A 14,364-nucleotide genomic window follows, 5' to 3' on the forward strand; every position below is an offset into this window, starting at 1 on the left:
AAGGTTAATAATAACATTGTTTTGGTCCTTCAGTCGACCAATTTAATATAACAGGATCAGATAAAGTATTGACCTAAGAAAAATACTGCTTTGTGTTGACCTACACAGGGATATTGAAAGAGGGCCAATTTAATCAAAACCTATGGCTTGAGTGTTCTACCAACATCAGGGACTTCCTCTGGCAGGTGAGGTACATGACTTTCTCTTCTGTTAAATCTTGGACTAGGAGAGATTTTGCAGAACAAATACTGACTAGTCCTGAAGGAAAACCAAGATTAGAGCATTCTTCAAGCCTATCACTCTTTCTCACATCTCATTGCTCTTTGGGATAGGTGGTTGTGTTTTTAAAATCATTTGTCAACTCTACTCAGGAACAATGGCACAGAATTAATTAAAAGATTAATGGGAGATATAGGATTATGGAACAAATAGGTCGGAGTTCCACTCCACCAAATCCCATTCCAGCCTGGACAGGTTGACCTGACCTAGATGACAGATACAGGATAAGAAAGGGTAGCAAATTGCTTCCAGAGTATTCAGAAAACATGGGTTTTGTTCTTTTACCTTGGATCTTTTATTTGTGTAACTGTACTGGAAAAGGAAGGTTTGGTTCGTTCTTAAAGACTTTTGAAGTTTCTGAGGCAGTTTGAAGGACAAGGAAGAAGTACTAGTAATTTGTGAGACTCAAAGTATTTCATCTCTTCCCTACTGACAACTTCCCAGAGAAGAAAAGCATCCTTGCTTACACCGTTCTTGAAAAAATTAAGAAAGCATAATCTTCTTCTATGTGATGTTGATCTTCAGAGGTGTTAATTCCCAGTTACTTGTCCTCAAGGTCTTCCCTTCATTCCTAGTCTTATGATAATTATGTATCTGTGATAATTGTGTTCAGTGAGCAGGGACATCAGGGAGAGAACATGGAGAGTTCTTGTAGATTCTTGTAGAAATTCACTGATACAAGTTCGTGGCTGTCACCTTAGAAACAAATATCCTAGTAGAGTAAACTCATTTTCTGTAAAAAAGTTACAGCTTTTCCAGTCCTAAATCAAACACACAGTAAATCCCGGCCCACAAAATGTAAAATCATGATGATATGTCTGGAAGTTCAGGCTACAGAGGAAATAGCTACATCACCAGTAAAGGCAGAACAGGAGTGAAAGTCCAACTATAGCCTCTTCTATCTGCAGCCCACACTCCCCATCTTTGACTCCCTGCCCTCCTTCCCCCTACCAGGTTTCTGTCCTGTCAGAAATGCCAGTGGAGCTGTTCGTGGGAATGTGCTCTAAGGCAGTTTCAGTCAAAATCATCCTGGGCAGCAAAATCCTTTACATGTTTCAGGTAGCCCATAATTAAATGAATTAGGAAGTTGCAACACAAGCAGTTTAGCCAACGGAGAAGAGCTGTCTCTGCCAGGGGCTCTTAAAAAGCAGCTGGAAATGAGGTGAGGAAAATCATGTCTTCTAGCTGCCATGATGGTGCTGACTAAAAGGATTACATAACAAAGTCCTAGGAGTCATGTTTGGGTATGACCACTCACTGCAATGAAACAGCTATGATTAAACCAGGCTTGGTTGGATTTTTTCACTGATTGACCTGCTTTAAGAATAAAATCATGTTGAGTTGAGCTAGACCACTTGCCAGATGCCCACCCAGCTGCTCACTACCTCCCCTCAACAGGACAGGGGGAACAAATACGTGAAAAAGCTCATGAGTTGAGGTAAAGACAGGGAGATCCCTTGCCAGTTACTGGTACAGGCAAAACAGACTCAGAGAAAAAGTTTTTATTAATTGCCAATGGATTGGGGGTGTTAAGAAATAAAGACAAAAATTAAAAACGTTACCTCCACCACCCTTCTTGTCCCAGGCCAAAGTATTCCACTGCTTCTTTCTCAGCTCCTCTACCTCCTCCCCATGCTGAGCAATGCACAGAGGATGTGGAACAGGGATTTGCAATCAGTCCATAACAGCTCTCCTCTGCTCCTTCCCCCTTGCACTTCCTCCACTCCAGTGTGGGTCCTTTCCATGGGCTGCGGTCCTTCAGGATGAACCTACTCCTGCATGGGCTCTCCATGGTCTCCAGTTTCCTTCAGTAAATATTCATCTGCTGCACTGTGGGTCCTCCATGGGCTGCAGTGTGGATAGTTCCTCTCCACAGCTGTGGGAGAAACTGCTTCAGCTCTTTCTCCTCTCCTTCCCTGACTTTGGTCCTCACAGGGCTCTTTCTCAGGTCTTTTCCCATCACTCTTCACTGCCATGCAGGGCTTTGCCTTTTCTCACACACTCTTTCCCTGAGGCACCAGCATGGCCGAGGGCTCAGCTGTGGCTTCAGTGGGTCACTGAAGCTGGCTGGGACCAGCAGTGTCCAGCATGGGGCAGCCCCAGCCTCTCCTAACAGATAGGATTCCTATATGCAAGCTAAATTAGAAGGGAAATTGCTGTGTCTTAACCCCAGTCCTCTCCTAGAGGTAGTCTGCTGATGAATGTTTTGATTTAAGACACCGTACAATTTGGTATATTTGATATTTCCAAAAGCTGACTTTTCACCCCTCAGGGGGAAGCATCTACATGGGCCAACAGTGACAAGAAAAGCACTTTCCAGCTCTTGCCTCCATTCCCACCATATGTGTCTGTGTATACGTCTTTGTGTAAATTTGAGTAGCTTGATACTGATTTTTAATGGTGGAGATGTGGCATGTGATGTTCATAATGCCATCTTGTCATTTTTAACCTTCCTTCTTGCCCTCTCCCATTGTTTTACATTTTATCTATATTCTAAAACACTTTTCTTCCTCCAGGCTATTTGTTGAGCCTTTGTTGGCTGCTTTCCAGTAAGCACTAGGTTTCCACTGGCTGATTCTCCTGATCACACACACACACACACCCCCCTCCCCACTGCTACAAAGGTAGTTGGGATTTGTAGGCGTCACAGACTCAATCTGCCCTTGCCCAGTGTAGGCAGCAGGAGTGAAAACATATCTTGATCACCAATTTGGATCAAATCCAGATCAGAAATACAGTTGTTTTAGTTCCCTGCCCACCTAATTCCATTTGACTTGATGTGTCACCAGCATCTGAATGCTCTTTTTCACCACCTCCAGGGTATGTCTGATTTCTTGCAGGCCACTGTCTGATGCTTACATAACCCCGCTACACAACCATCAAGGTTATGGATGGCTTGTTATGGATGGAGCAAGTGCACAAGTTCTAACAGCATCAGGCTTACAGGTTGCATCATAGAATTGTTTGAGTTGGAAGGAACCTTGAATGTGATCTAGTTCCAACATCCCTGCCACGGACAGGGACACATTCAACTAGATCAGGTTTCTCAAAGCCCCATCCGGCCTGGCCTTGAATGCTCCCAGGGATGAGCATCCATGGCTGCCTCACCACCCTCAGAGTAAAGAATTTTTTCCTAGTATCTAATCTAACCTCTCTTTCCCTTTGAACCTATTCCCCCTTGTCCTGTCACTACATGCTCTTGTAAATAGTCTCTCTCCCTCTGTCTTGTTTGCTCCCTTCACGTGCTGGGAGGCTGCAATTCAGTCAGCCCTAAGCCATCTCATTTCTAGGCTGAACAAACCCAGTTCTCTGAGCCTTTCCTTGTAGGAGAGGTGCTCCATCCTTCTGTTCATTTTGGTTATTTAGTTGTTGCTTTGTAAACTAAAAATAAGAGTTGGACTGCTCAGGGTATAAGAGTGATCCAAAATTAAAGACCACACAACAAAGCCTCAGGTTATCTGAAGAGTTGTTCTCCACTGTAGCCTTCGGTGCTCAATGTAAGAAGTGGGTGCACACAGCATGTCTTCAGAAAAATGCCTATTGATATACGCTTAAATTCATATCCAAGCAGAAAAATAGGTGGGTGGTTTGGTTTAATTACTGTGTTGGACAGGTAGTTAAGAGGTTCAATTAAATCACTGCAGCCCCCATGGAAAGATGTTTGAAAGGGTCAAATACTACAATGGTTATTCATGTTCAGCTTGCTTTTCAGAGCTCCACTTCTTTGCAGCATGCCAAAGCATGGCAGAGCAGCATGGGGTATTATTGCTTGGTAATCTGAAAGAATGAACATGGAAAACCATTAATGTTCAACCTACATGTGTTTATTTTCACTGGACTACAGTACTTCTTTCTTATTTTTCTCTTTTATTCTCTTTCCCTCTCCTTATTTCTATAATTGTACTGGTACATATTTTTGAGATGTTTTTCCACTCTTTCTTTACTTCATCTTCTGGTTCTGTTGTGCGTTCTTCCATTTTTTTCATTTTCTTGACCACCTTGTGTTGCCATCTCTTGTTATCCATTCATTTGCATGTCCGTCTTCCTTTCTGTTTTATTTTCCCTCTTCCCAACCTTCTTCCTTTTCACAGCATTGGAACACGGGAGATAGTCACCCAGAAGAACTTGAGTGGCTTGGTGCCCATCCGAGATTTCAGACTAGATCCCAGCCTCCTCTACTCCATTCCTTTACTAGCTCTCAGCCCCAATTTACTGATTGTGTGGCTGTTTCTGAGCATAGCATACCTGGTGGCCAGATTACGTTGCAAGTGAAAATAGAGTTTAAAAACAAAAAAGAAAAAAAAAACCAACAAAACAAAAAACACAAAAACAAAAAAGTGCTTGAATGTGTATTGCCACTTGGTACCTGCTGGACAAAGGAATGTGTCATAGCATTGTCTGCCAAGAATTATTATTATGCCTTACAATTTTCCGTTTCTATTGTACTAAACTGTAAATATACATCAAATTATTTTATCGAAAAGAATTGTATTGAAACTTTAAATTATTGTTCTGCTTTCAGTGCTTGTAACATAGTCTGACATTGGCCTGTTACCTCGTTACTTTACCCGGCCTGGAGATCTCTTACCAAATACAGTTTTGTGTTATTTGTTTCATGTATTCCAGAGAAAGGAACTCTGTCTGAAAAAAATTTGTATCTTTTTGTATATTTAAGGTGTATGCTAATCTTGCCTTTCATTTTTATGAGGTATGAAGAGAAAAATAAAAACATGGGTGGGGTTTATAAGAAATTGTAAGAAATTTATTTAAAGAAGTAACAAATTTATACCTTAATTTCAAAGCATAATATCCAAATTACATTACTGAACAGTTTGTAGAACCATAGTCTTGTTCCTTTCTCATGGTTAAATATATTCTAATAGACTAGAAAACACTCAGAAAACAACTTGCAGTGTGCTGCATGCAGAATTATTTCATTCTATTTGTAGATCTGCATTTTGCAATGTATTAAAGACATGAGGAGAATGACTTGTGGTTAGGAAGGGGATGTGACTGGCATTAGCCTGCTAATGATCCATTATCTATTTTAGGTACTCTGTTATAGAACTTATTGTAAAATAGGGTCATCCTAGAAGTTAAAGATAATGGTCTTTAATTTTCAGGTAAGAAGAGGGAGGTATCAGTTAACTCCTTTTGTAGGTGGGTTTCAGGTTTTCCACTCGGCTTTATTTTAATTACATTAGACTAAATATTAGTGTTACTTCCATTTTTAAGCGTTGCACAGCTTTAATAAATTATGATGCTGATAGGGACTTAGTGATAAGTGAGCAATGGTAAGTTAACATTTATTTAAGTGGTGAGACGAAAGTGGCTTCCTAGTTTAGTGATGGAGAGTAATTGCAGATGAAATTAGATTGTCATTTATATATAACGTCAAACTAAGGGAGGCCTGTTTAAACTGAAAGATTTTGTTGCTGCTGTGGTCTGGCAGAGCTTGTCAATAGCAATAGCTGATAAAAAAACTAACCTCATTTAATGTAGTTTGATAAATTCATAAAGAGTTTTACTTCGCTTGGTGCCTGAGATGACATTGGGCTTCTGAGGAGAACTAGTACTGTGATTTGTATTTTCTACTATTATTAACTTGCTCAAAAGACATAGGTAGCTTTAGCTTTTATTATCAATTTTAATGGAATTGAGAGCTGCTGAGAGAAGTATGCTGAAATAAAAAACCAAAAAAGTACAGTTAGAATAAAAATCAGAATTAAATCCTAAATTTGGATTTAATAATTCTAACTTAAAAAAAAGCGTGTGGTTGTATTTGTGTCTTCATGAAATCAGACTGTACAGTACACTATCTCTTAATAATTTTCCTCACTATTCTTCCAATTTTGTTTTTAAAAGAAAAAACAAAACAAAACAAAAAAAAAACCCCACAAAGACTTATATGTTTATATATCTATATATATAAAGCACGTATCCTATTTATTTTTAGCTGCAATTAGTTTTGGTACATCCTTACTGCTGTTGAGGTTTATCAGGTTTTGGACATATCCCTGTGCTGTGCTGATGCCTGATACTGCTGTGTCTCCATACCCATCATCTCTTCTTTCTGTTTAGCACTGGTTTGTTTGCTCTGGGTGCCCCAGGCTACCTGTTTACAAAGTGAGCAGTTGTCAGGTTGGACTGCGGCCTTGACCTTGCAATGTGGAGAGTGTCCTGGGTTCAGCCTAACCAGATGTGAAAGTAACTTTAGTAGAATCACAGAATATCCTGAGCTGGAAGGGACCCACGAGGATCAACGGTCAGTTCCTGGCCTGGCTCAGCCATCCCTGCATGTGCCTGAGAGCGTTGTCCAAACACTTCTTGCACTCTGGCAGACTTGGGGCCATGACCACTTCCCTGGGCAGCCTGTTCCAGTGTCCAGCCACCCTCTGGTAGTAAGGTGGCAGGTATATCCACTGAACTCCCTGAGATTGTTAATCTGTTTGAAGGTGCTGCTTGTGATTACCACTAGCGTTGCAGTAAGACCACCTTAAAACCATTTGGAATGAAAGCCTAGGCTTTGTGAAAACAATGTAGGTTTTTTATTTTTTTCTTGAACGTAGGTGGGGACAAGTTTGGGGTTTTTTTCCTTTTGGAGCCTGGTCTGTGCTTTTGTTAAGGCATCCAGATTTCAGATGCAGTAGTGCATCCTGCTTATGTGCCTCCAAGAGAAGGAAGATGGCATGTGAAATGTGTGAAATACATCTTTGTCACTGCTCCATGAGGGACACGTGCAATAACCAGATGCTGTGAAATGTGTTATAAAGAGAATGATTCACTTTGGAGTCAAAATGCTCACCTAGCATCCCATATTTGCCAGTTAAACTTACTGCTTTTATTAGTACTCCGAAGTATGACTTGTGCAAACTTTTGATGTATCTCTTTGGCTGCAACAGCCGTCGGGGGAGCTTTGAAACACAAACCAGTGCCAGAAAAATAGTGTCATCACAGATGATCCATTCTATAAAAGGCAAGCACAGAATGTGCTCTGGAGACAAATTTCAAACTTAGTTAAACTGTTCCTTAAAGCAAAAAGAAAAAAAAAATTTACTATATTTTATGAAGCCAAACTAGGTGTTACATACAGAACAGTTACAGCCAGTTCCATGAACCAAAATTAGAAGAACGGTGAGGTCTGTAAGAGCACGAGAGCTTTCAAACTGAACCAGAATCCAAACCCTTCTTTTGAATCAGATGATCTCACCTTACCTGGTAGATGCTGCAGCCATCTCCAAGACAGGACTAATGTGTCATTTCCACCATAAGATGCTGTATTGTACACTTTGCCATGAAGGTCTAGTATTCATTGTTTAGGTTCCAGTCCTCAATCAGGGAAAGACATTCTCCTGCAAGCCTAAATTGATTTATAATATGTGTTTAAAACATAGTGCTTCCTCTTTGTATGTCTGTTTTTTGGATATAATCAAAGGAACTCTGAATTAGATTTACAAGTGTAAAGAAGCCTTATAACTGGAGTAGTTTTCTATTGTAGCACAGAACCTCTTTGTAATGTGGGGCAGTTGCACCAAAACGTTGGGGGAAAATTAAATTCTGCACAGCTTTGTTTCTTTGGGGTGATGACTGTCAATGCAGCCAGTCTTTTTTGCACTGCTATTTCATGATTAGGACTTCTTTTTAGACTGTTGGTTTTCAAGTCCATTTATGCATGCAGAGATAACTGGAAAGTCATACATTATTTTTGTATCAGCTCTAATCTTGAAGTAAGTACTTACAATACTGATATACAGGGAACAATAAAATTACTTTAAAGCTCTTACAGAGAGATCAGCAGGTTTTGGTTTTCAGCTTTATGTGTTAGTAAGTTAGCAGAACTGCTTATAAGCAATCCCTTGGGATCCCTTGTGCAGTGAATGGCATGTGAACTCCACAACAGTGTACCTTGAAATACATGAAACCGGCACGAAAGAACCTTTTTGGTAGATGTGCTGCTGCTTTCTAGAAATGCAAAACTAGCGATCAGACATAGCTTGTGTCCATTCTGTGTGCTTCTTACCAGCATTGTATGATGAGTCATTTTTTTAATATTTGCAGTGGCAAATTAATTAAACGCTCATTAAATAGAACCGACTTTATTTTAATGCTATAAAATAACCAGTTCATTTCATCTTAGTTTAAGTCTTTTTTCTTTTTTTTCCCCTTTTACTGCTGTCATTTTTTGTGCTTGTTTTTTTTCCCCAGTGAGGGTTGTCGCCGAGAAAATACAATGAAGAATGTTGGATGTCGCAAGTATGCATTTAATTCCCTGCAACTGAAGGCTTTCCCAAAGTATTACAGGCCTCCAGAAGGAACTTATGGAAAAGTTGAAACATAAGCATACTATGTCCTTTAATTACTGTTCCATTAAAACATGTGGGTACACTCTAGATTAACACATGATTTCGTCATCCAGAAGACATAAATAACCTTTTTGTACGTTTCGCTAGGTCATACAGAGCATGTTACCAAATTGGAATCTATAGTAACAATTATTCTGACACCTTAGCTCGAGAATAGTGTGATGACTCTCTGCCCATTTAAATAGCCTTCAGTGTATGTAAGATGAGCAGATATTGTGCTACTTAATAATTACCTATATGCAAATAGCTAGGTACCTCCTGGATGGGCAAGGACTCTAGGAACGGCATTTAGGCAGCTGTTCCACAGAACATCTTTTTATACTGAGTTGATTTGAGATTGAGCTTTTCCTAAACTTTTTAAAACTGAGAGTAAAACTCAGAAGCTGTAAATAAAAAGGATCCTAGACAGTTTAGTAACTGTAGAATGCATTGTTACAATCGATAAAAGGGGGTTTAATTAAAAAAAAAATCGGCACAATAAGGGCCAGGAGAAATAATTGTTTTATTGTACATAGGATGCCATCTTCATGTGTCAAATTAACAACATATAAAAGGCCAGACATGTGAGGTCTGGTTTATAATTCTGTTCAAATAAAACAAATTCCTGTCACCTTTGGCAGATAAGGCCTTGGGCACACAACTCATTTTAAAAAGTATTTCAGAAACATCATGACGCTTAACTATTAATGTCAGCAACAGTTCCCCATGCCCTTCCCCACTCTAAGGCAAGTGCAACAAGCAAGTTGTTGATGTTGCACATGACATGTTCAGTATATTCCATGGTGTTGTATATTAATTAGCACATTTTTACCCATGGTTTTTTTATATCACTTCTGGATTGTAAGCATTAGTATCTTGGGGTGTTACATTATTTTGGTCAGCGTACGATTTTTCTGTATTGCTTTTGTATGTCATTACAAAAATGCCCAAAGTGCCCAATGCATTCCTCTTGCTCCAAAACCAAAATTGGTTTCTGTTTACCTTCGCATTTCACCTGTTGAGAATCCTGGTGGGGGGAAGTGTGACTGGTGTCAGGGTATTTCTGAGGAATGTAGCAATGCCCTGTGTTGATAGAAAGGAGCTGCTCAGTGCTACTGCTTGTGCCTGAGAACCACAGGTGGGTTCTAGCTTATGAAAAAGGTGGTCAGTTAGATAGCATTTGATAAAAAATGTTCAACAGATCTCTTCAGAAATTATCTCCCAAAGAATGCCTTCGAAGCTAAGATAGCATTTTATAAAGCAGCTAAACATTCATTTCCAAATTTTAACAGGATCAAATAATTTCTAGCTAGTTTCATTCAGCACACCGTCCTTTCCTTCTTGGTTTCTAAGGATCTAAGTTTTAGAATAGAAAAAATCTGCCCATTTATTCTTGTGGGAGTAGCAACAGCCAGGTAAGTATATGGCTGTTTTCTGATTTCTTTCTCCCTCTCACTGATGTTTGTCTGTGCTGTCACTGCTCTATCAATCAGCCATGTTCATTCTGCTCCCATGTAGTTTTGGGGGTTACAGGTCCAGCAGTTTTTGCATTTTGCTTTTTGCAGTTTATCACTGAGCAGCATGTCACAAAGCCAGGTCAGAGAGTTCTGCTGAACTAGGCTGTTACCATTATTTCAGACTCTCTAGGACAGCAAAACATGGAATTCTGTGCAAAAGCAATGTATTGTACCTACCCCAGGTCTGAACAAATCATCTACAGTAGAGCAGTCCCTTGGAAATGTTGCAAATCCTGTTTGCCAATTAATAAATGATAATTTTGTTTCATTTTTTGCTAATAAGTAAACAAATGTAGGATAAAAAAAATTTCAATGGGATCTCTTTAGACATGTTATTCCATTAGTTCTGCTCAGCCTTCAGTCCCTGGCCCATTATTAAATGCTACTTTATTTTTGTATAAACTGTGCTCTTTGTATCCCTTAGTTTTTATGAGTTGTTGATTTTTTTTTGTGTACTTCAAACATGGTTAATTTTAAGTCCTGTATTGTTACACTAAAAATCTTCCGATGTTCAGCTTCAGAAGGAAATAACAAGATGTCTCTTGTAACCATTAGCAGCGCCACTCTCTTAGGTGGTGGCCAACAATCATTAGACCTGCTCTAGAGCTTAGCAATCCTTTATTTATTTTGTATGCTTATGTAATCTGAAAAAGTTGCTGAATTTTGTCTGCGTGTGGTGGAGGTGCAGCCCCAGGTGCCGCGGGGCTGTGCTCGGGGAGCTGTGCTGCCTGTGCCGACGCGCCGAGCGCGGTGGCCCCGTGGCGCATCCTGGACACGGCGCTGCCGGGATGCACAGCTCGGGGTCCTCCCAAGGGCAGCACCGACAGCGAGGGCTCCCGCAGTTCCTCCAGGAAAGCTGTGACTCATGAAATCCACATGGGACCTTCACAAGGGGGAAGGGAGCTTTTCTGTTGCACAGGAGAGGCGAATCTAAGGATTACTGTAAAATGAAGTTCTATCTAATGTTCCTTTTTTGAGTACATTTTTTAAATTATAAAACATACAAAGGTAAAAGAAGAAAACTGTTGCCAAGTATGTTCTGTGTATGTTCTGTGAAAGTACCTACAGCACAGTTGCCTTTCGTTTCATTTATACGTGTAAAATTATTGTATAATATGACACAGTTTTGTCCCAACACGACTGTATTTGCCAAGCTTTGTGCATTGAAATATTTTTATTTATTTGGTTTTGGGCAGTATTAATATATCATAAACATATGGCTACTGTTTTATATATTCTAGTTCATCCAATCCATGTATGCTGTAAATGTGCTAGTCTTTAGGATGAAAACCAATAAAGAACTGACAAGAATAACAGTGGTTTGCTTTTAATGTGTTCATGGTAAGTGAAAATAAACACTTTCAGGCTCTTTGACTTGATACACTTTTACCTGTTGGAGAGTATATAAAGCCAAGTTGTGTAGGGAGACATTTCACACAGATGTGAAGTCCGGAAGTAGTTACTTCTAACCCCTGCTAAAGAACAGCTGCTACCAATTTTCTGTAGTTAAGTGAGACACCAGCTTGTCCCACATGCCACACGTTGTGCAGCAGCAGTTAAATGAAGAAGTTCTGTAAGAACTTCCTGAGTTTTGTTCTCGGTTCTTTCACTTTTCCTTCCATTAGAATTTTTTCTCTACTGTTGCTTCCCATTGAGCCAACTCATCCTTCCAGCAGCTTGAGCAGTTGGGCTGCTTTTCAGCAGGGATAGGTTGTCCTTGTTGATTGTCATTTTGATTTCAAATTAAATAAAGTCTCTGTCCCTCTCTCTCTCTCTCTCTCTCTAAATTTCAAAATTTCTAATTGGTGTCAAAAAAGTATCTACCAGTATTATTCTTAAATTAAAAAGGTGGGGTGTTTAAAAAATGGTTGAAAATCTAACATCTTTAAAAGGCATTCTGAGCTATGAGAAGATGTTGTGTGTTTGAAGGTGGTGAATGTGCCTCCATAATGATTGCTCTGTGCGGAACCCGTGGTGACCATGAGTCTGGGTTGCCTGTGGACCTGTGGCTGTGTGAAGGGCCTGTGTGTGCCCATGGGCTGTGAATGATCCCACAGGGAGCTGCTGGGAGCAGCAATGACCAAGTGCTTTGCTGTGGAGCAGAACTCCCATCTTTTTCCCATGACTTTTGCTGAAGTCTTCAGGCAGGGCTTGAAGTGCTGATACAGGCATCTGTGTAGAGGCACCAACAGCACTTCAGAAGGGATTACCTGATGCCACAAATAGCCTAAAGTCTGAAATGTGTACTCTGACAAAGGAGAGGAAATACTAATAGATGAAACACAAAAATGCAACAGAGAATAGAAAACCAAGAAGGGTACAACAAAAAATAGCAAACCATGTTTAAAACAGAGAAAGAGTCCTCATCAGAAGAAACTGTAGGCAATTTTGGTGACCACGGGTGAACTTTTTCAGCCTTCTTCAGTTTATGAATTCCTAAATATTTCTAAGACCCACCTCAGAAACTCTGGATCTGTATATTGTTGCTGACTGCATGTGGGTTTGTTTAAAATAGCTCTTCCCAATGAACTACAAGACTTATCGGCAGTGAAGGGGAAAACATAACAGTAACCTCTTTTTCTCACATTGCTTTAAATGTCAGGCACACTTTCTCTCCCAATTCATAAAATATTTTACCCTTCACAATTCGGGATGGATGCAGTTTATCCATTTATTCACAACGTGATTTGATGAGGGGTAAGCAAATAACGGGTAAGTAACGAGAATGACCAACATGGACACAGGGGTCACCTGGGACTGGAGGCCTTTCAGCCTGTGCCCCAGGACCAGACATCAGGAATGGCCATAACCTTGGTTACCACAGGAAACTCCCAGGAGCGTGGTGTCAATAACACCAAGGTTGTGGGCTTGATCCCTGTATGGGCCATTCACTGAAGAGTTGGACTCGATGGTCTTTGTGGGTGCCTTCTAACTCAGAATGCTCTGATTCTGTGTGACAGGCGCATGGGGGAGGTTTGGGAGCACCATGGCGTGGCCAGGATTCCTACTCGCCCTCTTCCACCTGCAGCCACCTCCATATTCCCACCTACACTGGGTGTGCTGGCCAGCCAGAGTGGCCCCACAGCAGTGGCCACTGCCTTCCTCTGGGCAGAGAGAGTGGTGGGAGGGAGGGAGGGAAGGAAGGAGGGAAGGAGGCCGCTGTGGAAGCGAGGCTGGCCTGGTGGTGTGGTGCTCACACACGTTCCCTCAAACATTGCTCCTCGTGGGCAAGGGCTGCTTGGCAGCACGGACCATCTGCTTTCCCACTGTGCAGCATCTCTTGTGGAAATGTGCTGGGAATGTAGCATCCTTTAATCTGGCAAGATTGAGAGTCCTGTTGTAGTGTTTGTTAGGTCCCGCACTTAGTGAAACATCCTAAAGACCGTACTCCGGTGGCTGCTTATCTTTTAGTTTTCCATTGGCTCAGAACATTGGTGGCACCTGCAATTTCCATTTTGAAACAGAAGCAAGTTGATCTTTGGAGTTCATAAAATAACAGCAGTAAAACATTACATTAAGGCAAGATAGCTTTTAAGTGCTCTTAATAGTTGTCTACATATTGCTTAAATTGTAGCCATGTCTCAAAATGCTGCTGTAAGCATACAGTAGAGATTTGAGAAGTCCTGAAAAGCAGATTGAAATAACCCACTTTTTTTTAGGTATATCAAGATGTTGACAGAATTGCCACCAACTGATGTTGGTATCAGGCAGATGATGGCGCTAGAACCTAGCATTGAAATCATTGAGACTAACTGCTGCTATAGCAATGCTCTGAAAATGTTGGTAAAATAGGTTTGTAACAAACATGAGGTGATCCTGCCTAGGTGTTTGAGAGACATCTGTCGGGTCTGGAAAAGCATTCGTTAGCTGCAATAGGATACAGTTCTTCTGATGGGTTTTTCTGTATTTTTTTCTGACATCAGAACTCTCTCATTCGGGGGTATTCCTGCCCCATTCTGTTCCTCTTACCGTGGTGTTTCATTCCATGTTCTTCATGTTATGTTTTGACCAAATTTCCCTTGAGTGTGTCAGGCCTTGGATTCACAGCACACAAATATATATTTTGAATCAGCTTTAGTTTCACGTTGTGTGAGTGAGTGGGTGTTCCCTTGAAATGCTGTGGCCGTATCCACAACCTCAAGGTCTGTAGGCAAATGGCTGAAGAGGAGTCTCTGACTTTTCTCAGTTCCTTGCTAGATTTAGAATTCTTTCGTGACACTTCTAGT

The 14,364-nt window shown here is 40.7% G+C and overlaps 1 protein-coding gene across 10 annotated transcripts in view; it reads left to right on the top strand.

The window, feature by feature from the left end:
• INPP4A (inositol polyphosphate-4-phosphatase type I A) overlaps positions 1-11,452 on the top strand; it is a 73,726-nt gene extending 62,274 nt beyond the window's left edge. For 5 of the 10 annotated variants that reach the window (XM_042040939.1, XM_042040892.1, XM_042040948.1 and 2 more), the window contains one exon: positions 8,485-11,452. In XM_042040939.1, the coding sequence (XP_041896873.1) occupies positions 8,485-8,617 (133 nt within the window). In that variant the 3' untranslated portion in view covers positions 8,618-11,452. Of the gene's footprint in view, positions 1-4,370 lie in introns of all 10 variants that reach the window. The other 5 variants (XM_042040873.1, XM_042040912.1, XM_042040920.1 and 2 more) reach the window with 1 other exon arrangement.
• The last annotated feature ends 2,912 nt before the right edge of the window (positions 11,453-14,364 follow it).

This window comes from Corvus kubaryi, unplaced genomic scaffold (genome assembly GCF_017639235.1).
Source record: "Corvus kubaryi isolate FWS band 111438036 unplaced genomic scaffold, C.kubaryi_AGA036_p1.0 133, whole genome shotgun sequence".
Lineage (NCBI taxonomy): Eukaryota > Metazoa > Chordata > Aves > Passeriformes > Corvidae > Corvus > Corvus kubaryi.